Source organism: Podarcis filfolensis, assembly GCF_964270895.1.
Source record: "Podarcis filfolensis genome assembly, chromosome: 4".
In the NCBI taxonomy this organism is placed as follows: Eukaryota; Metazoa; Chordata; class Lepidosauria; order Squamata; family Lacertidae; genus Podarcis; species Podarcis filfolensis.
In genome coordinates this window covers 44,516,434-44,542,687 of record NC_139607.1, presented here as the reverse complement: position 1 = coordinate 44,542,687, position 26,254 = coordinate 44,516,434, and the positions used below count along the sequence as shown (strand labels likewise).

The 26,254-nt window shown below is 39.3% G+C and overlaps 1 protein-coding gene across 26 annotated transcripts in view; it reads left to right on the top strand.

Moving 5' to 3' along the window:
• DMD (dystrophin) overlaps positions 1-26,254 on the top strand; it is a 953,416-nt gene that overhangs the window by 920,599 nt on the left and 6,563 nt on the right. For 21 of the 26 annotated variants that reach the window (XM_083612211.1, XM_083612219.1, XM_083612221.1 and 18 more), the window contains 6 exons: positions 5,163-5,228; positions 6,131-6,196; positions 8,942-9,100; positions 11,629-11,872; positions 12,457-12,577; positions 18,331-18,423. In XM_083612211.1, coding sequence (XP_083468337.1) covers positions 5,163-5,228; positions 6,131-6,196; positions 8,942-9,100; positions 11,629-11,872; positions 12,457-12,577; positions 18,331-18,423 — 749 coding nt within the window. The remainder of the gene's footprint in view (positions 1-5,162; positions 5,229-6,130; positions 6,197-8,941; positions 9,101-11,628; positions 11,873-12,456; positions 12,578-18,330; positions 18,424-26,254) is intronic. The other 5 variants (XM_083612216.1, XM_083612215.1, XM_083612217.1 and 2 more) reach the window with 1 other exon arrangement.

The window sequence follows — 26,254 nt, the reverse complement described above, 5'->3', positions numbered from 1 at the left end:
TATTATTTCTCAACAGAAATATCTTATTAATTTAAGGCCGCATGAATTCACTGACAAGTTAGTTTAGTAATTGCAGATATGAATAACTATCCACTTTAGATAACTACCAGCTTGACATCGATGCTAACATAACTTTAACATTGGTCTTAATTATTTATTTGTGCTACTTAATTCATATGTCTGCTAAATATTAGGGAAGGAGGAAGCCTAAAATTAGTCTATGAACACTACTAAAGGGCTTCTGCCCTTTCCTTGCAAAAAGTGATTACTAAAGTAAGCAGCTCTAAAACTACAATTAATTCACAGTATATATTTGGAGCATACTGTTGTAAAGACTAATTGTATTCTCTTAGAAAGCAATCCTATAAATGTCCCACTAAAGTAAGTTCTGTTGAATTCAGTGGGGTTACTCACAGATAAATTGTCTAAGATTGCAGCATATAATATTAATGAATGAGCATCCTGGTTTTTGCTGCATGTATTTGAAGAGCTGTGTAGACTGAATGCCACTACACACCTACTGCTAGGTCTGTGACCTGTTTTCTATTGGATACTCAACTACAAGTGAATTAAGAATAGCTTACATTTTTAGTGGTATCTGTAAGAGTATGGGACATTATTTTTGGCTGGCCTTTCTAGTCAAACCAACACCTGTGGTCACCAGGGCCTGGCTTTGCACTGCTCCAGCAGCAACCCTGCCCCTTCCTTATAGGAAAGGGTCACAGGAAGGATGTTGGTTCAGTCACTGTGAGGCAAGGCACTTTGGGCACCTCAACATTTAAGTAGCCAAACACTCCTTAGATTTTCTTCAAACCTTGGAACTGGGGAGGGGGCTGGGATCACTTGAGGGCAGCAGGCTAGTGTAGCAGGTACAAGGCACGCCACATGGCACTCATAGTTCTGGCCACTCCCCCTACCTCAGCATCTGTTGGCTAAGGCAGTTTCTTCACTCTGCCTCATCATAGGACTAGCCCAGGGGAGGAAGGCTGATCACTTGTTATTCTCACTTAAGGATGGGGAGCAAAAATATGAGAGCCTCACAGCATGTTCATTAAAATTCACGAAAAATAATTTTTGACAGTTACTGTATATGACAGTTACAGTATATGCCTATGAAGACATAATTAAACTTCATTATTTTTTACACAACAAAACATAAAAAAATATATTGGGCGAATGGCACCTGGCCTGCTGTCTGCATCCAGCCAGTCATTGTTTTCACCTAGCACATCCAGTGCGCAGGGACTTTGATTTAAAACTATGAACAAACTATTTATTTGCAGTTAGCAGGATAGAAGAGAAAATGAGCTGGAGACATCAGTTTAAAATAGATTTCACTGGATTCATTCTGAACTAAAAGTTGGTTTAACCTTGATTTCTACTATTATTGTATCTCTCCTTTTAAATTAAAATGTCCGTATCAAACTACCTCTCTTTGTAGTCAGAGGCATCTCAGTACCTTGTTTCTTTTGTGGAATTTCCTGAGATGACACAGGTTCCTTCTGGCTTTTATTTCTGTCAGTTTAACATCCAGTACATAACTGTGTCAAGTCTACAATTTGATGGCACATGGCTGGCCAATAAATAGCTTCTGAAACCCTGATTTGCATTGTTCAATTCCCAGATGATTTTCATGTATGGCATTCAGTATTTCTATCCTTAGGTCTTGTTTTATGATTCCTTAATAATGAATATTATGTCCATTTAATTCCTTCATCTAGTTCTAATAAATACAAATATCACCAGACATTTCTTTCTGGCCATTCCAGAAAAAGGTTTCTAAAGGAACAGCAGAATTCTTAATATTCACTAGTGAAACTCCTTTAGTTTCAGAATGAAAAATAGCAGTGTTTAATCTGTGACACTGGTTCTCCTTTCTTCAGATATACACTCTGGCTAGAGTATCAGCAATTGAGATTTCTGCAGTGTTAATAGTCATCTTTTGATTCTTAGACGTGCCTTATAAACTGCCTTCACTGGCTTTTTAAATCTGTTCCAACAACTACTGTTTTTACACAGATGAAGTTGTGGGATATTATATATCCAAATACTGTTGCTGATGTTTCTTTTCCTGCTTGGGCATAGTTCAGTTTGATAGTTCTTGGTGTTCTGAAAGCACATACAACAGGTGAGCCTTTCTACAGTACATTATTTAAACCTGTTGTACAAGCAACTGATTACGTGGTTACTGTTTTTTGTATTATAAATCTTCCAAATTGGTGTTTTTCGTAGTAGCTGCTTTAACTACTAGGCAGACATCCAGTAAGATTCAACAACTTCAACTGTTTGAGGAAGTATTTATAATATACCTGTTATTTAGTTTATATTTATAATCTGGTTTACTGTACCAATAAGTTTGGCTTACAGTGATTTGCAAGTTTTTAAAGACAGCACATAATCTTTTCTCAAAGGCAATTTTAGAAACCACTGTTCTGTGACCATTTGTGATAAAAACAACAACACACTATTCACATTCTGGAGCTGAGGAATCCAGTGTACCAGTGAATAAATAATGAGGCTTTTCTTCTGTTTCTGCTGATCTAAACCTTATCTTTGGTTTTGAACTTTGTTGTAGTTCAATAACTTTAAGCAAAATTATTACCCATTCCACATTTCCATCACTTTTCCAAGTGATGGATAGGAATTTATGCTACAGTCGATGTTTGTACAGCAAATCTTTACCAGATCTTCATATCTACTGAGGCACTTGTTTCTGTTTGGATCTTTCTCTAGTGCTAGGGCTTCCCTTGCCTAAATGTACACACTTCATTGTTAAATCAGTGATGTGTCAGGGATGAGCTGTAGGATGGAGAGAATCCCCAAAACCAGATTGAAGCATTTCTTATGAGACCCTTTATCTACCCCACTCAGCTCTATCTGTTCCTCTTCTATGTCTCTTCTCTTTGTTGAATTATTGAAAATGTAGGGGGGGAAACATATTTTTTTAAAGCTTCACCTGCAACATGAAGAAATAATGTTCACTGAAGCATATAATCCTCCTTATTTAATTGCTTGGAATTCAGTACTATTCAAATACTTGTGTACAGCTTTTTCAGAAGTTCAAACACCAAGCTTTGTTTTTGATTCACTGTTTTACAATAGAGTATCTGTTTTTTAAAATCTGTTTATAAAAATGATATTAAAGGAGACTGAATTAGGCAATAAAACATACTTTACTTAACACTGTACAAAACTTACTATTACTGATTTCCAAATGGAAGCCACTCCCATTTCTCACCAGAACTGCTTCCCTCCTTCCTGGAATACTTGGTTCTTGCCCATCATTATGGGCATGTGAGACAAATCATCCCATTTCACTTCAAGAAGGGGGCAGTTCCGCAGCTTCAGCCACTAACATGAAAGGGAAAGCTAGAACTCTTTCCACTGATTAAAAATAGAAAACTGAACTCTTTGAAACAGAGAGAACTATAGGCCACATGTAGGTTACATACTTGCAGAATTTGTAAACCTGTATTTGCTTACATATAAAACAAGATAAGTTGCTAGAAGTAAAATATGCTTATTTATAATTTCGTAAAACAGTTTTGATTCTGTCTCTTCATGCTTTAGGCCGGTTCTGAAGTGTCTTGTCTGCTTTCTCCTAAAGCTATGAAATTTATGTAGAGAGGGAATAACAAATACTTATATTAAACAGGCAATTTAACTTATGAGAAAAAGAGGCATTGTTTGATGCAACTGAGTTCTGACAGTTAAAAAAACCACATGTGATGTGTCAGAGCAGTAAAATGCATGAAGTGTTGCTATTAAAATACTGCCAAGCAATATTTTTAAAAATGACCTGGTCTATATTACAAAGTTATCTCATACAATGCAGTGGTGAGATCTGAAAGAACTATGTTAAATTGCATGTCAAACTTTTGTGTAAGGAAATTTGAGATGGCTGAGAATAGGTCTATCACTTCTCCTGGGGGGGGAAAAACACAACTTCTTGTTATTGGGAAACATAGTTTTATACTATAGCTGGTTCCCCATATAAAACTAAAGTGAGAATAAATTTTCTCAGTCTCTTAATAAAACCTGAGACTACCCCGAAATGCACAATTTTCCAATACTAAACATACTGCAGGCCAATGATATTTTTAAAACAATGCCAATACTTCAGCAGAGGTCATTTACACACCTGGTTAAAAGAAAAAAAAGTCTAATGATAGATTAATTCATCATAGGAATGGCAAACAGAACTCAATAGCAGCACTGGCAAACCCCGGGGGGTGGGGAATATTCACCTGAAGCTATTCAGCGACATTATGAAGGATCTTTACCCCAACTGGATTTTGGCTTGAGAATGAAACAATACTGAGCCTGCTCTTGCAAAGAATTCCCATGGATGTGGCGCCAGCGATGGTAGAATGTTTGTTCATGCTTGAATAGTAATGGATTCAGAAGCATTAGTGTTCCTAATACTGGTACACAGATCTAATACTTCCATTGAGGGAAGCGGGCAATTACAAATGCACCCCAAGCACTTACACAACGTTTTGGTGTGGGTTTTTTTATCCTCCTTTGAGCGTATTTGCTATATACAGCTTATACAGCACACTATATGCAGCACACTGAACAGGCTGCTGCAGTGTTAGGCTTTGAAACCTGATTCAGAGAACTGCAAGGGCAGCTTCAGGATAGAGGCTCATCTCCACCCGCATTGAGCTCTCACCCTTCATCTTTCTGGGAAGGTACTCAATGCAAGGACCTCATCACCTTCCCTTTGATCTGTTTGGAGGAGCCCTTGATTGGGAGGGCTGGAATAAATTTGGGAATTTTCAGGTGTCTTCTCCTTGATGAACCAATATTGTAGACAGGAAATGCAGCTTAGAAAAAGAGCAAAACAAAGTCTGAACATAATACAGACTTGAACAGACTTTATGAGAAAACATAGCACTGGAAGAAAGTATGTTTATAGCAAATATTTTGCAAGAAGCTCTTCACATAACAGCAATTGTCTGGTTTTGAAAAACCCCCAAACTTTTGAAAGAGTCCATTTTCACTAAATGTTTTTTACAGGTAGGTTGAGGAAGCAACATGGGCTGCAACTCTTAAGTGTGATGTTTCTTAGATGCAGTGAGGCCAATAACAACTTTGGTGGTTTTTCTCTTTCTAAGGATTATTACTTGTGTGACTAATCAGTGCTTTCTGCCTTATAGGCCTGCTTCGTCCCCTCAGCTTTCACATGACGATACCCATTCACGTATTGAACATTATGCTAGCAGGTACGAGACGGGGACAAATCTCTGTTAGGCAAATCTTCCTTGAAACAATTATTAAATTATTACCACCATATTTCTCCACCTTTTTCAAAAAGAGGACCAAGGCAATATGCAAAAAATTAAATATTGGAATTATAATGTCCAACACCACACAAACTTTAACAAACGATGCTAGGGTTATTAAAAGCTCCAAGATGGAGGGTATACATGTTTACTAACTTCTTCTAATCAGCTTGCCAACTAACTTGCATGCAGAATGACTGCATGATATTTAGAATGTACATACAATTCACTTAAAACAGGAATTGCCAAAGCATGCTCTTGCTTACATCTAACTCTGAGTTTGTGCTCAGAACTTCATTATACATTCTTTTTTCCAGAGGTATGCTTCAGTGGAATCCTGCAGTGACCATGTACTACAAAATAGCGATATTTGTCCAGGATGTGTCAATTTTAGTCCATGTATCAAAAGTGATACAACTTAATAATACAGCTTCTGAATATTATAGGGGAGGAAAATGACGGCTTTGAAAAATAATCATACACTATTAGTATACCACACATTTGGAAGACTCATATATATATCAGAGTAGAAGCTAAATTCTAATATTTACAGTTTTTTCTGCCCCAGCGAGAGAAACATGAGTGGGTGTGTATAGCAAAGAATAGTACAATGTAATCTTTTAAAGCGACAAAAAACTTAACTTTTTCTACATGTCACTTATAGTGAAAGCAATTAGTCTTAGATATGACTGCTGAGCAGCCTAACTACTAGTGCCAAGGGAAAGAACAGGGGTGTGGGTGCTATTATTTCAGAACCATTTGTGCTGATTGTTACAGTTATCAGTGTCACATTTAAAGGCAGACTACTTAGAGATATTTATGATATTTTCTTTTCTCTGTAGGCTAGCAGAAATGGAGAACACCAATGGGACGTACCTGAATGATAGCATTTCTCCTAATGAGAGCATGTAAGTGTGCCATCTCTATAAAATTATGGAGAACTTTATACTGCATATGTGATTTCAGATCTGTCATAAGATCTTAAAATTAAAATTCATAACTATGCTACACATTAGACAGTATTGCCAAACTAATGTCAAAAATCACATAAAGAATGCATATTTCAGTATTGTTTGTTTCAGGATTGCCACCATAAGCAACAACCCAATTATTCTCACCAGACTTTGTCCTGGTTGAAGTCATGGGCTTGAGCAAACATAGGCTTCTATCCAACAGAGTTCTATTGTCACTAAGTGTGATAGGTAAAGAACTGCAAGTGAGAAGCATTCTATTGCTTCCTCTGGAGAATAATGTGCATTACTCATGGTACAATTGACTATCCGGTGGCGTCCAAACTTTTTTCAAGGAGGCCCAGATTTGATGAATTGAAGGGCCGTGAGGGCTGACCAAAGGGCCAACCAAAGTTGTTGATAAACTGCCTCAGGGGCCGGATTAGATTGACCAGCGGGCCGCATTAGGCCCTCAAAATGGGCTTTGGAAATGGGCCTGTTATGCAGTGACCATTGACTATCAATCTTGGTGCTAAAACGTAGATACATAAGAGATACTCGGGTGTTGCTAATCAGACATCTGCAGGGCATTCTGTCCTGGTGTCAGTGAACACACATAGGGACAAAGGCAGAGTTTGCTGCTGCTATGCTACTCTCTACCACTGAACAAAGCAATGCTTTTAGTTTTTCCTGAAAAGCCCTTTAAAAATATTAAACATTATAATTGAATTATCAGCGTGGCTTACACTTCCAAAAACAAATTCTAAATGATTACCCACAAAATTGGAGAAAACCAGGTTTTTTTTATTATTTATGAATTGCTCTTTGTCATAGTAACTTAAAGCATAAAGACGAATTAAAATCCCAAATGGAAGCAACATTTTAATCTATGTACAACAAAAGTTAAGACTTCAGGCTTTGGAGGTGCACTTCAGGTTGAGCTACAAAAGTGGTTTGTTTGTTCAAACAATTCAGAGGTTCACATGAATGCAGAAATTCCAACTCCTGGGGGCCTAACCCTTTTGGGGCCCCAAATATTTTGGGAGTGCCTCCAGTGTTCTAAAAAGTCAGGGCCAAGCACGGAGCCAAGCATGGCGAGATTTCCATGTCCAGCTCCTTCTCCTCCTCCTGCCATGGAGGGGAAGGAGGGGAAAGCAGCCCCCAGCCAATGGCGGCAGGAGGAGGAGGACCTGCCGGCCATTGAAGCCATGTTGTCGCCATGTTCCTGGCTCCTCCACCGTCCTGACACGATGTTGCCCTCCCCCATCTCCCTCACAAGTTGGCGCCTATGCATGAATGAGCTAATGGTTAAGCAATACATGTTCCCAGTTGGCTTTGCAGCACTTTTGCCTCTTTCTTATGTCCTCCTGCCTGCGGTATTCCCACAGATGTGTAAGCACAATGACCAGGTGTAACTCTCCATGGATATAAGTGTTGTATTTCTGTCTTACTAGTTATTTTCTCCACAACTTAATCTTTATTGTGGTTTGATTTTAAAATAGCCACTGTAAAATTTCATATAACCTAGTAATAAAAGGTGCACAAAATTACAACCTTGCATAAAACTCTGTTAAACTAATTTTCACAACAAATGCAAAGCAAAAATAGAGGAGCTGGCTGTAATCCAAGACAATGCTTTAATGATATGGCATATAGTGGCTTAACCTTGGTTACACATATGCAGTTTATTACGAAGGACACTAGGTTATTAGTTGCCAACACCTGCACAGAAACAACTGTTGCTTCCTTCTTGATTTCAAAATGCTTCACAGGTTGAATTTCTCTCTGCATGCATTTGTTAAAGTTGCAGATGCCTTGTGTTAAAAAGGTACCAGTCATAAATGCCACCTTGCAGAGGTGTCTTCAGCAGTGATTCAGTAACAGCCATACATACTGGCTCACTTATGAGCCAGTTGAAAAGCCTTAGGGCAGTGGGACAAACGAAGGCATAAGGAAAACCTGGACATGACATTTGTAATTTCTGAATAGAATAGTATGCAGTGTTGGGGTGAAGAGGAACAGGAAAACAAAAACAAGTGAGGAAAAATTCACTTATACACAAGATCACATCATATTACACTGTATTCAAAGTGGAAGAATGAACTGCTCCTCTGGTGAAGTGCATGCCAGCTGTTCTGTATTTAGGCTATAGGAGACCGTAAATATCACTGGGAAGCTGGCGGCTCCAGAACATCCCTACCTAGACAATATTGTTGACCCAAGAGGTAGGAATCTTGACCTGCCAAACGGGGGTGCTAGGGGTCCTGGGATCTCAGTTTGGATAAGATTATCTTGACAGCAGCTGAAGATTTCATTCTACCTATTTCCTATTGCTCATACTCATCCATAACAAATTATCTACCTCTTTTCTCAGACAGATGGCACCAAGCAACTGATTTGACCACTTTGCTGATATGCCACTTTCCCCCTTCTGCCTAAATTTTAGCACAATGTACCTAATAGTATGTAAAAAAAAAAGGGACTTAACTGTTCTGTTATAATCAGTTTAATACACCGAATTCTGAGTTTCTGCCAGCAGCCGAGACAAACTCTGTGCTACTCTTTGATACATACGTTATCACAGTTCTCTGCCACTCTTGAGGACAAAACAAGCGGAGGGCAGTTTTCTAGATGGAAATGTGGGTCTGGTCTCTTTGCTTTGCTTTCTCTTGTTCTTATCATTTTCCTTTTTTGCATTTTTAGAGACGATGAACATTTGTTAATCCAGCACTACTGCCAAAGTTTGAACCAAGAATCCCCACTCAGTCAACCGCGAAGCCCTGCACAAATTCTAATTTCCTTGGAGAGTGAAGAAAGAGGTGAACTGGAGAGAATTCTAGCAGACCTGGAGGAAGAAAACAGGTCAGTTTTGTTTTGGTACTATTTCCATGCATCCACAGAATAAATTGTTCATGAGGTAGCATTTAAATCAACAAGCAGCAAATTGGAATGTTAAGTTGCCTAGAAATTTGTCACATGCAGTTTTCTTCTTTATATTATGCGAGATAAAGTAGATGGTGTGTAAATCTATTTGTCATGCTTAATTTAAAATAAACATCTAAACCTAAAATGTGAAACATTTAAATTTAAAAATTAGATGGCAAATAAACCTATTTGTCATGTTTAATGCAGCAATGATAGAACATGACTTCTTGCTTCAGAAGGAATGTTTAAATCCTATAAAATATGTGATTTTGGCCTAAAATTGCTACATAGTTACATGTGCATTTGTTGCTATCTTCAGTCACATTTGTTAGATATGGTAGATGAATTATGCGTATGTGCCTCATGCAAAGCAGTTCTTTATCTTTCCCTGTACAATTGTGGACACACACCCCCTTTAAAGGAAAATAATAGAGATACCTGAAATGGTGGAGCTTTGCTGTATGTAGCAGAGCTGTCCAAATCAAGATACACATTTTTCTTAGTGTCATATCATCAGTGATGTTATCTGATCAAGCACCCTGACACTATATACATAGCAGAAACATTAGCAAATGTAGCGCTGAAGAGATGTCGTTATCCTCTGCAGACCAAAAGGGCATTTTTAGTCTTCGGAATAAGAATTGCCCATGCACAGCCTAACAATAAGCTTGTAATACATTCATTATATGTTGCCTTCAAATTGCACTGCTTTGTGAACTCAATCTTTTATACCTGGTGCAAAAAACTTACAGTATTTATTCATAGCCTAGAGCAATAGCTCCCCAATTTCACTTGAGCCTTCAGCCACTTTTGTGATATGATAAGTAAATGTTAATGGTGAAATTACTGCCAAGAACTGCACAATTGCTGCCTTCTGCACAATTGTTGCCATCATTTAATGCAATAGTGCAATTTTAAAACAATACTTTATGGGAGCTGCTTTCATTTAAGCTGTACAAAACTAAATAATAATAAACTGCACATTGAATAATGAAAAACATCAAAGGAAAAAAGGCATTTGTAAGTCTCTTTGAGTCATTTCTGTTTCTATTATGCTTAATGTATGTAGGGTTTGGTGTCAGCGTTGCTTGTGCTGTTCACTTGTGTTCCTTTGGTGGTGAGAGAGGTTGGGGTTGGCCTAGGGTGTGGTTGTTTGTTTGTGATTGGCTGTGGTGATCTTTGTTTTCATGTGTGAGTGCAGTGGGTGGGTGTTTTGGATCAGGTTAGCCATATTGATTTGTATGCTGTTGGTGGATTATTGTCATTGTCTTGTTGGCTGTGTATGTGATAAAGGGGAACTAGGCTCCTGTTTTGATATCCCCTAACAGGTTGTGTAGGCCTGCTGTAAATACTTGCAATCCTTGGCAATAAGTACAGTTGTTCATTTCCCATCATGAGTAATTACTTTCACAAGTAATTGTTGTATCACCACAGATGTTACTAACAGCTCATGTGTGGGATGTTTGCATTGCTCAGATTTCCAAGTTCCAGGTGTTACTGCAATTTCAGCTACGCAAGTTCATCCTTGCTTGTGGAATAGTTTTTATTCTTTTCTACTAGCCCTCTTAATAAGGTGTGGTAGTCTGGAGGCATCTCAGATTTATTATGCAGTGATATCACTTTGACTGCTAATAAAATCACCTAGCCCAGGTTGTAGTTTGGCAAGGTGGGTTTCAGGATATTGCTAGTTGCTGTGCACTTGCTCATTTTGAAAGGATTATACATTTATCTCCCTGCTCTCCTTTCTACATCTATATATTTTCAGAAGGGTTTGGGTTTTTTTAACACGCTAATTCTGACTGACATAAGCAATGCTCACTAGGTCTGTGTTTCTTTTTATCCGCTCACACTGGCTTAAGATTGCTCTCCAGAGCTTTGTGCAATATACTGAGAGAATTTATTTTTGTCTTCTAAGAGTCTGATACAGAAATATTCACCTAAGCAATGATTCTTTGGATGACTTCTTTTTCCTTAACTAGCACTTGGAATAAGGAAGATATTCCTAGTTATATTGTTTGATTATTCCTTCCAGCACTGAATAAGTGACCAATCCAAACATAAACAAGTTTGACTTTAATGATTTCATCAGACTGGAATCTAAACTTAAGAGTCCAATTTGTTGTAAACCATGTAGGCTTGGAATGCATAGGTTTTGAATAAATGCAAATGTCTTGTGCACTTATGAGAAACAAAAGAACAGGCCTTTTGAATTGAAAATTTAACCACGGCATTTTATAGTAATGCAATATAACAACTTTTCAACAACCTAAGACAGGAACTCTCATTTATCTCCAGTTCAAGAGTTGTATCAGCAAACTTTTTGTCCTGAAGCCCTTAAAAGGGGATTGGGCCCCAAATCTAATCTGCAAGATTAGGCAATAATGTCTGGCATTCCAGCTACAAAATGGAAAAGATGATGCATTCATAAAGATGCTAAAGTCTCACTTCTTCCCCATTTTCAATAGAAACCTTCAAGCAGAATATGATCGATTAAAGCAGCAACATGATAACAAAGGACTGTCTCCACTGCCATCCCCACCTGAGATGATGCCCATTTCCCCCCAGAGTCCGCGAGATGCTGAACTCATTGCAGAAGCCAAGCTGCTTCGTCAGCACAAAGGCCGTCTAGAAGCCAGGATGCAAATCCTGGAGGATCACAATAAACAGCTGGAATCACAGCTGCACAGGTTGAGGCAGCTGCTGGAACAGGTGAGTTCTCAGTCTGTCCTAATCATGGCTTGAATATGGAAAAGCGAATGTATGACCACTTAACAAATATGGCTTGAACCTGGCAGCAGCTTCAAGCTGTCTGTACATAGGTTGGTCTCTTTATTTAGTAACTTTTGTTTACACTGAATGTATCACAAATATAAATACAAATATGATGGCATTACTGCAGACTTTGGCTGCAATTCTGTTCTCTGTTACTTTGGGGAAAGTCTCATTAAACTCAGTGAGATTTACTTCTGAGTAAATCTGTACGGCAGAAGTGGACAACCTGTGGCCCTTTGGCTGCATACAGTCCTAGGCCTAATTTCATGCAGGTGAGGTGAGTCAAGAGGGAGAGGTGGCGAGTGAGAAGGTGGGGAGCCCAAACAGATAGGGGTGATGAAAGGCGGAGATGAGTTCAGATCTCTGTCAAGAGTGGTTTGTCCCTCCCATGGCAGCCTACTGGGCAGAGGTAAAAACAGAGGGGGGAGGGTGCCCTATGCCTGCTGTATAGGATTGTAGTGTTGTAATTAGCCGACCCACTATCTGTAGGATAACTATTACATTACCTTCTGGTGTTTCAGCCTCAAGTGGATGCCAAGGTGAATGGTACAACTCAGTCTTCTCCTACCTCGTTACAGAGGTCAGATAGTAATCAGCCAATGCTTCTCCGCGTAGTTGGGAGTCAGACTTCAGAATCTATGGGTAAGATCATACAACTCAGACTATTTTTAAATGAGGATTGTTTGCCATTTATATTCAAATTTCATATTATATCAGTAGCTAACATGGATCCTTTTTCAGATAATCAGGATTTCTTGCACAGTATATGGTTACATGTTAACTGTTTTAGAGCATTCAGGGAACTTTTGGCTGTCCAAATGTTGGACTTCCATCAGCACTGTCAGCAGTGAGGGATGATGGGAGTTGTAGTTCAGCTACATCTGTAAAGTCAGATTCCCCATTTCTATTGTAAGGGATCCCAATTTCTTTCTTAAATCTAGCATTCCTGTATGCGGGCATCACATTTTTCTTGGCACTCCAATGGCAACATGTTGCCAGAAAGAACAGTCATTATGTCTTCCTTTTATTCCATTCCACATGGAGTGTGACTACACAAAGCTCGCAGCCCTGTTGATTCAGTCTGTGATTTGACCACCACACTCTTGGCTGCCTTTTGTAGACTTCTTAAAATTCTATTTTATTACTCTGTGGAGTGTGCTTTCCTGAGTGTAAAAGAAAAATTCAAACACAGGAGTCTTCCTGTGGCCCTTAAATGGTGAATACAAGGAAGGCTACCCTGAGTTGCCACAGGAATGGCCAGCTGGGCATTCCTTAATGCACTCCACTCTCTGGCAAAGGGTCACACATTCCTCAACTTAAAAACAACAGTAACAAAGTACCACTACTTTTATCCCTTCACAAACTGAGACACCACAAAACCAGGTTTCTACCTTTTCATTTGATAGAAATAGGCTATTCTGCTGCAAAAATGGATTGGTATTAATGAAAGTATAACAAATGGGAAAAAAAAATCCCACAAATAGCATTTTGGCTATTTTCATAGTTGTTCACTATGTAGCTGACAGCAGTGAAGTTAAATCATTTGACACGAGGTACAAAAAAACAAGCTGAATTAATAAACAGGAGTTAAAATATTTGACCCTATTGTGGCAAGTAGGGCCATTGAGACTTGGATTGCTAGAAGATAATTCAATAAAAAATCCTCACTTACCTGCAGAACTTAACTACAAAACCTGGTTCAGTGTTGGTCTTTTGTTTTTCTGTTGCTTCAGCTATGGGGTACTTTTGCTGTAGAGTTTCTCTGAGGTGCTTTTATGGACCACTATGCCCTGGTAATTTTACATTTGGACTACTGCAGTACATTGTATGTGAGGCTGCATTGGACAATGGTCCAAAAACAAACATTTTATCTTCTTGTTGTGAACCGCCTTGAGAAATTTTATTGTATGTCAACCCATAAACACATCACATAAACAATGTATACTGCTAGTGCTCAGACAAATGGAATTCAGCAAGATATTTCTGGCAAAGCTATTCCCATCTGGTGTCTCATTTATAAGCATTTTTATTATGCACAATGGTTAGCCTTGGCTAAATAGTAATTCTGTTTAACATGATAGGTAATTAGATAGCTACTTTAGATGTTTGTATAAATATTATTATACCTGAGGATTTGAGAATGAACAGGGTGTTTCGCAGTAATTACAAGAAAATTACATTCATTTAGTTAGGAAGAATCATGTTTGTTCTATGTGTGAAGCTATTTAGCACTATCTTTCTAATAAAAGCCCAGTGACCCTTTATTATTCAGTATATTACAACACAAATATTCTGATTGATCAATCAGTCATGTTTAAGGTGCCAAGAGATTCTGTATTGTGTATATTACAAAAGATTTACATACTGGGGCAAAGGGCAAAAATCCCAGCACAAATGGACCTGGTGACTGCCATATCTGGCTTGCTACAGAGGTGAGCAGCAGTTTTAGTCTCCTATCTGGGTCATGGGAAATCTTGCTAGCTTCTTCATTACAGAAAAACACGTATCCTTTTGTTATGGGTTACTGAAACAGCCACATGTTTATTGCTTATTTTCAGGTATGAGATAAAAACTCTTTGACTGTGACATCTATAGGGAGCTGTAATTTGTCCTGGATCCTTGTGAACTGTATATGCAAGCTACCACAAAACACATGGTTCAGACAGATTCAGTTCACTAATTTTGTAATATAAGGCTTTCATAAGGGGAACACCATGTTGGTAGGGCTCTGTCAATTAGTCTTAAGTGAAATAATGCTCTTATGTGCTGCTGTTGTCCAAGGAGCGATGCAGAATGAGGGTACAGGTAGATTTCAAGCAGTTTATAAAGCTACAAAATCCTCTGAACAATAATTTGTTAACGCATTTGAAATTCAGACTTTATAATTGGGGGTGGAGAGCTTGTAGGCCATGTAGTCTAATTCCCTGCTCAGTGCAAGAAATCCAGAGCTAAAACAGTGCCAACAAGATGGCTGCACAGCCTCTGCTTGAAGACTCCATTATTGTTTCAATGTTTATATTTTAAGGTGTCTAGTTGAATTTTAATTTTAATAATTTTGTGAGTAGAGGTGAGCATACTTCCCTATCTTGATTTAGATTGAATTGGCCAGGGTGGGGTTCTGAGATTTTTCTGTGAAAAGTCTTTTGAAATTTGGTAGCTGTGTTCCTCTTTTCCCTTTCGCAACCTTAGCTTGCAAGTGGAGGAGGATGGAAATTGGCAAGAGAGAAGGTGAGGAACAGGAGAGGTCCGTTTTTTAAGTACCCACCAACAAAATAAAAACATCTGAGCATGCTCAAAAAGCCACATCACCACTTGGAACTCTGAAATAATTTGTCCTGACTCGGGCAAATAATATTACAGATTTTGAGGTTCTCATTGCTATTTTGATGCTCTGAAACAATGGGAAATAAAATATGGTTCCTCTGCCAGCCCACCTTCCCTGGTTTTCCCTCCCTAGTCAAGCTCTGGAAGGAAGCAGCAAAAGTGAAACTGACATAAGAGAGGTCTGGGGGCACTAGATTTTGAGATGTTGGAAGTTTAGAGAAGACAAGTTTTGCTCAGTTCATAATCTGTGTACCTTTTTACAGTCTAAGCCTGTCTCAAATTCACTGCATGTAAGCTGCTTTGGCAGTTTTGGTTAAATGCTGGAAACTAATCTAAAATTAAACTTAAAGCAGTAATAAGAGGAAGACATTTGGTTCCCACATAATAAATGAACAACAGTAGCTGGGCTATAAATTACCATTCTGGAAAAACAATGAGCATCTGTGTTTCTGTAGGGATAAACAGATATATCCTGATAAAGTACAGTTTCTTCTCAAAATCTGAATTAATGATCTTTAAGTCAAATTTGAAAAACAAAGAAATTATAAGCAAAAAATATTATGTTCCAGTCCCCTATTGTTTCTGTACTGAAATATTAGGAATTAGTTATTAATATGAGGTTTGCATCAGCATTTGGTATTCCTAAAAATGTTGAACATCTCTTAATGATAGCTTCAAGTGGTTCCTTTATTTTTGAGGATATATCTGAGGAAATCCAAAAAAGCAGACACTAGTTACCAATTTCTTATTAATATAAGCATTAAGGTAAAGGTAAAGGTACCCCTGCCCGTACAGGCCAGTCGTGTCTGACTCTAGGGTTGTGCGCTCATCTCACTTAAGAGGCCGGGAGCCAGCGCTGTCCGGAGACACTTCCGGGTCACGTGGCCAGCGTGACGAAGCTGCTCTGGCGAGCCAACACCAGCGCAGCACATGGAAACGCCGTTTACCTTCCCGCTATAAAGCGGTACCTATTTATCTACTTGCACTTAGGGGTGCTTTCGAACTGCTAGGTGGGCAGGAGCTGGGACCGAAAGACGGGAGCTCACCCCGCCGCGGGGATTCGAACCGCCGACCATACGATCGGCAAGTCCTAGGCACTGCTTATTCATTTATTATGTTCCCAGTGATCTTATGCTCTTCATGAATCATGTTCAAAAAACATGATTTAAATCATGTTCAGGACATTGGGTTAAAAGAAGCTCAATCTTCCAATCAGCACCCTAGCTGAACTACTATCTGAGGCAATTTATTCTTTAGTCAGTGAATACTTGCACTGCTCTGTTTTGTTTCCAGTGGCCAAGTACTGTATGTGATACGTCACTGTTAACACTGGATTTTGCTGGCACAACAGTTGAATTAGTCCCGCCTTTATTGTTTTAAAAACAAATCTTCAAATTGCAGACTTATTCCTATTGACTGAATAGGTATGAGAATGCATGTGCATGTTATAGCTGCCTCATAATAGTTGCACCTGAGGTTGTCTCCATGCAGGTTGCTTGTCTGCAAAAGGTTAAGAATGCTTTTTCTCCAAGCCATCACAAGTTGCCCAAAAGGGCAAAAAACAGAGGAAGCACTGAAATATGGCTGGTTTATGTGATGAGAGATATGATGGTTTCCATGTGGCACTTTCTGCCTTGGCAGGCGTTGGACTAGATTAGCTCTGATTCATAACACTTTCCTTGAATTTAACCAGTTAATCAACTTATTCTGAATTAACTATTTTGTGGTTTGCAAAAGTTAAAATAATAGTCATACCTTATGTTTTACAAGCACTTCTATAATATCCAATATGTGAACTCTGTATAATAATAATAATAATTATTATTATTATTATTATTATTTATTTATACCCCGCCCTCCCCAGCCAAGGCCGGGCTCAGGGCAGCTAACAACCAATAATAAAAACAAGTTGACTGAATACAACTTAAAAACAAGATTAAAATACAACATTAAAACAGTAAAATGCAGCCTCATCACAGGAGGAGAAAGGAAAAAGAAAGAGAATCAAAGGGAATCAAATTGACTCCAAGCCAAAGGCCAGGCAGAGCAACTCTGTCTTACAGGCCCTGCAGATAGAAATCAGATCCTGCAGGGCCCTGGTCTCAGGAGACAGAGCGTTCCACCAGGCCGGAGCCAGAGTTGAAAAGGCCCTGGCTCTGGTTGAAGCCAGTCTAACTTCCTTAGGGCCCAGGACCTCTAGGATGTTGCTATTTACAACATGGGATATGTGCAACCCGATGCAGTCAAAGGGCAAGTGAACCCATGAACAGACTTTCAAGGCTCTGAATCATGGGTGCGCGCTCAATCTTCTCTCCATGGGGCATACCAGGAGATTTGGCAGTTTCCTTCTCTCAGTGTACAAATTAGCCTAAAAATTTGAGCAGCAGTAATGCTAAAATTCTCAGGGAAACCTACTGTGATATCTGAACTCTACATTTCTGCCCTGCTTTGTTATTGGGTCATAGAACTTATTCAAGGGGGCAAGTGTATTCTGCCATGTCAAACATTTCAAATGGCTTTTCAGAGTAAAAATCAATCTTTCTGCAGCTTTTATCTGATGCAATTAAGTTGTCAAAACTATTAATACTAATGCAGCTGCATATTTGTCAGCTCTGATTTACTTGGTTAGAAACACATTTCCTGTCTCGCCATATCACCATTGAAATGCAGCACACAACTACAAAATCTAGTTGTGGTAATGGAATAAGGGAAGCTCTCATTCTTTCTAGCAATTACTTTTACCATTTTTAGTATAGACACTTAGGACTTTTGAAATAATTTATTTTACTGTCACAGGGCTACATTACTTCATAAATGGAAGAAGCTTTATAATTTGGAAAAAGAAGAAGGAATGTACATGTGTATGCATATATATTAAAATTCTTTTGAATTGTTAGCCAGGAGGATTTTTTAAACAGGATTTAAATAGGGTGAAATACTGCAAACTGAACCTTGCAGAGTCCTAAATGAATGGTTAAGGATCATAAACTAACCAGTGGCAGTATTTATGAAGCAAGTACTTTTTAATGGCTCTTGTTAAAAGGAACGTCCTTCTGCTTTTGTTTTTTTAGGTGAGGATGATCTGCTCAGTCCTCCCCAGGACACAAGCACAGGGTTAGAAGAGGTCATGGAACAGCTCAACAATTCTTTCCCAAGTACAAGAGGTAAGCTTTAGTGTTCAGAAGCAAAGACCAACAGTTAAATTATATGTTGTGCATATTACTCGCAGCTCAGTATCATGTTCACAGACTGTTGGTGAAAGGTGCAAGTGTTGTAAGAGAAGAATCTAACACATTTTTTCTCCTAAAACCTGTATGCGTAAGCACTTTGATTTAGCCGCAAACAGTTCTTGCTCTGAAATGCTAGCAGTAGAAAAATAATCTCCATAGTACAATAGCATTACCGGTATTACTGGGATTTTGGTGTGCGCTCAGATGTGCAGACGGATCTCTGTGCTTCTGGGATGACTCATTCATTTCAATTCAGGGGGGAAATTTGCACATTCAAAGGTGCTTCAGTTGCCTGTAGGCCAGAAAAGGGGATTTGTTACCATCTGAGGTGAGTAAACAATAGTCTATGACCCAAGAAAAATTAGCAACCCCACTGGTGATTGGTAGCATCATTAACAAAAAAAAATAGCCAAAAATATGTAATATCCAGTATGAGAATGATATTGGGCAGCATCACTATTACAATGATAAAATTACTGGGGTCATAAGCTCCCTTTTAAGACTACCTTTTTATACATTCAGATAGTAACCAGCATATAGACACTGGCCCACAAGCTACAACCTCCATAAGAGGATTTTTGGCTTAGGTTTTCTCTTTTCACAAATCTTTCTCAGAATTGCTGTATCTGCGCTCTATTCCATTTTTACAACTCTGAAACATTTCTTTTCCCCACTCTGGTGCTAGAAGCAGAAAACCCAAATATATTACAGCCAGACATTAGGGGAAAAGAATATGCTCTTTCATTTAATCGGAGTAGGTGAGGGTTTAGGGCTCTGTGCCTTCAGAGGTTGGAACCTCTTTAAAATTTATGTTTCTAACATTTTCTTTCTTTGTCAAAACAGAGCACAGATAGTATTTGAATAATGTTTCCAAGAAATGTTTAGTGCTCAAGAAAAGGTCATTGCTGAATCTGGCTACCACATTATAGTGCCATGAAAAAAGGCTTAGGTTAAAGGAGACAGTATTTTATTTCTTGATGGATGTTTATGTGGAGTAATTTTAAACCTGTCTCTGAAAAGCTGCTCCCCAGGCAAATGTTCTAATGAAACACTGTGCTGTGTGTTAAATAGTGCATAGTTCTGTTTCAGCTGCCCTGAGTATTTTTTCTTGAGGATAGCATATCCAGTCTACCCTTTATGAAACCTCTTCTAAGTAGCACCATCTTTTTTTAAGGGTGGTACAACAAACTCAATGAATGGAGTGTTAATCTTATAGAACTGTATTTCTCTGAAACTGTGGGGAAAGCAATGAATAGCTTAAATAACATTTTTATAATAAAGAAAAAGCTGTTTCAACCTGTTTCATTACCCTACAAGAAAATACAGCAAAATAAACTGCCAAGTTTTTAGTGCTCTGCCATTCCTCGAATAGATCATAGGTTGGTCTAAAAACTTAGAAATAGGATTTCCGCCGCCCCCCCCCAAAGATGAACATGAAACTAGTTGTCAGGCCCTAATTTCTCAGCTACTGTTGAATGGCTATGGTAATAATGCTTTAAATAATCTTGCAGGAATAAAAATAGAATGCAAATTGATATTTAACCAACTAAATGAAAGTGAGATCATTCTAGCGTTCCATGCACTCAGGTCATTTTAATGCATTGGCACAAAAAGTTTGAGGGTTGCCCCTTGAAATGTAAAATATTGGTAATATTCAAAATTTGGAAGGTAGTGCAATGATTGATAATTAGCTTGACTGCAGTTGTTAACATTTTGCAATTGCTGATTGAGAATGAATGTATTTATCAAGGTAGAAATTTATCAAATTGGGCATACAACAATTTGGCCACCTGTGGGGTGATATATCTGTTTCCCCCAAGATTTCTGTTTAGCAGCAGCTATGAGACAAAATGCTTCTCACCACGTAAGCAGATTCTACAAATAGGTTGTATGACCAACACTAGTACTAAACGGTTTTCTCTCTATGCCTACTGAAAGGTAACTATTGTGGGCCCAAGTAAAGTGAAGCTGTGGGGTGGGGCATGCACAAACCAGTATTGGGATCAAGGCCACAGCTTCTAGTGATTACAGATGTAAGCAGGTTTGGATGTAGTGTGTATCCTGAAATCAATTAGCCCACCAACTGGTTGGTGAATAAGTGGGGGTTGACTGCTGTCACAGGTCATCCTCTGACATGCACCATATCCAGGAAACCCTTTGGGTTACCAGATGGAGATGCCAAGTCCCTTCAGCTCCTGAGATGGGTATCTGGACAAAAAGTTCCTCCCAGGCTCCCATGGCAATGGGCCTCCCCCACCAGGACTAAGGATGCAACCCAGTGCTTCCTCTGCTCAAAAGTTGTGATGATTGCTAAGAGGTAGGCAAAATCCACAGACAGTCCCAATTTGTCCACAAGGCAAATTCCTCCCTGGTCCCAAATACAGCAACCAAATTACTTCCATAGCAAGATCAAGCATGGGCATGCCTGCCTTACCACTAGTCAGCCCATTCAAACAATAAAACAAAGGCAGGGGGAATCCACTGAAGACTGCAGTGCCTCCAGCACCACACAGCTGGCTTTTATAGCCTCTGAGTGGACCAGAGCTTGTGCTGGCAGAATGATTACCATAATGCTACGTTGAACTCCTCCCTAAGATTTCTAAAAACACACCCCTCTCAATCCACACAAAAGTACTTAAGGAGTGTGTGGCCTGAGCAGAGTTCCAAGAGCCAGATAGGGCTGGGGGTTGTATTAAGTATGCATCTATGCCTGACCTAGATGAACCCAAGTCAAACATTTCAAAGACATTTAGTACATCTGCCCAAGGTACACAACGATAGCTGTTTGCATGGAATTTATATTTATATATCTTAATATATATATATTAAGAAAATATATTTATATTCTTACTGTGGATTCTGCCCTGCTGTACAACAGAGAGACCATTGTGTGCTTTCTTCCTACCTGTATATTCAGGTATGTGTGTATTCTCTCGCCCAACTGAAGCAATCTTATCTAATAGAGAATTTCATGTGAATACTACACATCCTCCTTGGAAAGAGTTATATTAGGTTGAATGTGATACCCTTGGAGTTCATGGAATGTTGGTGGTACTCAACTTACTTCAATCTTCACGGTGTATCAAGCGTTCTTGGGAAATCACCTCTGCTGAAAAGATAGAGGACAGTATTCAACTAAGTTTTACTTAGAGTAGACCCATTAAAATTAATGAACCTAAGTTAGTCACATTCATTAACTTCAGTACGCCTGAGTATACCTTAGCTGAATACTAAATAGAGATGTTAATGAAATGTATTGGTGTGAAGAACAGAAGCAAAGACACTATATTCTCTTGGACTACCTAATCACTTTAAAAAACTAAACTTCCTGCAAATGGGCAAGTTATACAAAACTCTTTTTCTGGCATTGTTGCTTAATGCAAAAATGAAGTAAAACACAGATGTTACATTCTCATTGTGTTGTTTGCCTGGATAATTCTGCAGCTAGTGCTAAGTAGGAAGCCAGCCAAGAATTCCCAGTATGATATGGAAATAAATCTCACTGGGGAAAGTATTCTCTAGGCTTTCCATTACAAATAAATTGGGAAATAATCTCTGATAGGTTCAACCTCAGGAAGGTATTATACTGATGATTAATTGATGCAGTTTAAATGTTAAGAGTTACACATTGATGGCATCAGGTTTTCCTCCTCTCTATTCAACTATGTTTTTAGCCTTTCTTATAAACAGAAATTTTATTATAAATTTCTTATAAAAGAAATTCTAAACCACAGAGCCTCTTGGGCTTGCCAGTCAGAAGGTCGGCGGTTCGAATCCCCGCAGCGGGGTGAGCTCCTGTTGCTTGGTCCCAGCTCCTGCCCACCTAGCAGTTCAAAAGCACATCAAAGTGCAAGTAGATAAATAGGTACCGCTCCAGCGGGAAGGTAAATGGCATTTCCGTGCGCTGCTCTGGTTTTGCCAGAAGTTGCTTAGTCATGCTGGTCACATGACCCGGAAAAACTGCCTGCGGACAAACGTTGGCTCCCTCGGCCAGTAAAGCGAGATGAGTGCCGCAACCCTAGAGTCGTCCGCGACTGGACTTAAAGGTCAGGGGCCCCTTTACCTTTATAAAAAGAAATAATGCATAATGTAGCCAAAGTTAGTGTATGTCTGACCTTCGCAAACAGATCTTTGGAGGAAAAAATGCAGATGTCTATATAGTTTTTCTCTTGTTTTAACTTTTAAAACTGCAAAGAATAGCTGAACGCTTAAACATTATAGAATGATCTCTGCACTTGCTGCAAAGCTGAAGGATGGTGCTAAAAGTGGGAATTTCTGCTGAGAATCTGATGATTGCTGTCCTTAAGGAATTTTCTTTCTCATAAACTGTACAGTCCCATCCACATTCCCTTTAGCATGCTGCTCAAAGCAAATTCATAGTAGCTGCAGCTGTTTTCCACAGCTGCTGTGCTAACTCAAAACAGATGTCAAAGCTAGAGGTCTGACATAGTGGAAATATAGTATTAAATACCACCTTAGTGGTTTATTAAACCCTGCAAGATAATAGGTCACAGAGTAAATTGCTTTCACACTACACTTGTGAACAAACTGCCAAGTCTGATGGGAGTTTTGTATGTATTTGATTGAGATCTTGTTCATTTTAGCAAAAGAATGACAATGAAATGTAATGTAAGCTGAACAATGGAATTTTTGACTAAGCTGTGAGGTATGTTTAAAAGAAATGGTGGTATCCAGTGCTTTTTTTTCTAAAAAAAAATGTTTACGGGTACTCTCATTTTCCTACTCACATTGAAATACTGCCCCACAATGAGGCCAAACTTAGATTCACAAAATGTTTAGGGGGTATGCGTACCCCTGCACCCCCTCAGGAAAAAAAGCACTGGTGCCATCGTTAGAACAAAGTAGCTACTTCTTAGCCCCATTCCCAAGGAAATTAATGCTACTGGAGTTGTGTAGAAATCAATGGGGCTTAAGTGAGTCCTAACTAATGTAATAGGCATGACTAATGAGGATGTTGGCATACTCATGAGGATTTGGGGGGATCCTTCATGTTAGCAGTGTCTCAATGTCTCCATATGAATTGTGAAAAATAATTCGTTGTTATTCTTCTTGACTGTTAGATCTATCCTATATGCTCTCCATATGTCAAGAGTAGAGTGACTGTTGAAATGGTGATGACTTATTCAGCTGTGATTATTTCTAGCCTGCTTCACTATTTTATTTAATTATTTCATTTTGATGATGGTTGTGACAAGTAGTACGTGTGCATTTGATTTGGCTTTAATACGTTTTGTTTTTAATGTTATGTATTTTCCTGCTGGAAACATTTAGTAAAGAGCTGTTTAATTTATTCATGAAATTTATAATCAAAATGATTCAAATGGAAGATTGCTTATAAATTCCATCTGTACCACAGTTTCTGGACATAGGTGTCAAACTGCAATGACAGGGCAATTTAACCGAACAAAGAAAATTGCTAAGTGGAAATTAGGGCTGTGCGATTTATTGATACATAGTTGAAAACCAGTTTAAAGCCCAGATTGCAATAACCGTTTCATTATTTTTGACCTTGCAATACATTGCAAATACCCACTCAATGCCCACCGGGGTGCAAGCAGTTGCTGAAGTCCTTGCCTGCTGCCTATCAGAGTACTGCTAAAAAACATTTTACTGTCAAGTACAGGGCTGCTAGCCAGCTCTAAAGCAGCTCTGCACCCTGTAGTCCAGGGAAGAAGGAAAATGGAGTAGAATTGAAAAGGTAAAGGACCCCTGACAGTTAAGTCCAGTCGCGGACGACTCTGGGGTTGCGGCGCTCATCTCACTTTACTGGCCGAGGGAGCCAGCGTTTGTCTGCAGACAGTTTTTCCGGGTCATGTGGCCAGAATGACTAAGCCGCTTTTGGCGAAACCAGAGCAGCACACGGAAACGCTGTTTACCTTCCCACCGGGGCAGTACCTATTTATCTACTTGCACTTTGACGTGCTTTCAAATTGCTAGGTTGGCAGGAGCTGGGACTGAACAACGGGAGCTCACCCCGTCGCGGGGATTCGAACTGCCAATCGGCAAGCCCTAGGCTCAGTGGTTTAGACTACAGCACCACCCATTTCCCTTGGAGTAGAATTAAGTAGAGCCAATTATAATCTGCTTTCTCTGTAGGCAGAGGGAGGTTGTTGGTCGTCCCCCCGGATCCTTATGTTTGTTCTGTTGGGCTAGGTATCTCCCTCTATCTCTCTCACCAAGCCCTTGTGGTGTTTCTCTCTCTCTCCGCCTCCCTCCTCTACCTTTTCTTTTTTCCTCTCCCTCCCTCTCTCTTGCAAGCCTTCTCCACCCATCCCGCCTCGTGGTTCCTTTTGTGCCACGATGTGGTGGGATTGTGGCTAGGCAGTTGCAATGGAAGTTGTCCCAAGAGGGAACTGGAGAGGAGGAAGGAAGAAGCCAACACCCTCCTCATGGGTACAATGGAGGAAACGGGGGTGTGCATCCAGTTCACCAGACCTTTCAGAGGGAGGTGGGGCGCACACAATCAGCTGCATTTCCTGGCTGGGTTGGAACCTTGGCACACTGTTCCTCATGCCAAAGCCTCTGTGCTGTGATCTTGTCTCTTGCTCCCCGCCCCCCTGCCCACCACTTGTTGATCTTCTATTCTTTAGTTGCAATTGGAAATCTGCTTCTAGGAACAAACTGGGTTTGGGAGGAGTCAGCCTTGGAAATATCCCCCCCCCCATTACCTAGCTTACAACTTACATCTGAGTAGCCCCACTGGACTTCTTTGGAACTCACTCTCTCTCTCTCTCTTTTTGCTGCTATTTCTGTTATGTTTTTGGTACATTCCTGGAGAGTTTTTAAAAGTTTGAGGGGTTTTTTCTTCCAAAGAAAATGCAAGGAAGGAGAGCAGTGCTCTTGGCTAGGGCTGGGCAATGTATCACCCAGTTTGAAGTTCACATCCAAGAATTCAGCGCTCAGCTGCTTCTCTCTCCACACCTTATTTCCTCCTTCCTCCTTATTTCAGACATTGTGATATATTGGTAGATGGTGACGTATCACGATGTTGAAAACCAGATACAGTGGAACCTTGGTTGTCAAACGTAATCCGTTCCAGAAGATCATTCGACTTCCATTTGGCAAATTCCTTTTTAAAAATGGAGAAACGCACCTCGGAAGCTGTTTGACTCTGAGGCGCATTTGAAAATGGAAGCATTCACTTCTGGGTTGTCGGCATTTGGCTTCTGAATTGTTCCGCTTCCGAAGCGGTTGACAACCAAGGTTCCACTGCATTGCCCAGCCTTAGTGGAAAGATATAGAGAAATTTGTCTGTCTACTGCATTGAATCACCTCTCCCCTTCCTTTACAAGAAATACTATACAATATTAATGGCTCAACAACCTATTATGTAGTCTGCATATTATTATTTTACAACAGTGAACTAACGGTGTGTGAAATGTTTTCAGCTAAGATCACATTCTTTGTGCATCTTATTCTCAGTCTTAATTTGGTATTGAAAAAGTTTTATTGTCTTAATTTGGTATTAAAAAAGTTTTATTGTTTTTCGGTATGTAACAGTGCTAAGGTGGATCACTCTTAATAATAAATCAAATACTATCACAGGTTCTTCTGTGGGTAATAAAATATTTTAGAGCAAAGGATGATGACTAATCAACACATACTGAGCAAATCTATTCTTTTTCTTCCAGTAAATTTATTATCTCAGGCTCTCTGCATTTTAATCAGAAGATATGGATTTTTATTACTTTACATTGATGACCTACAAGGGACATTTTATGCATTTTTATGCACTGTAGTCTTT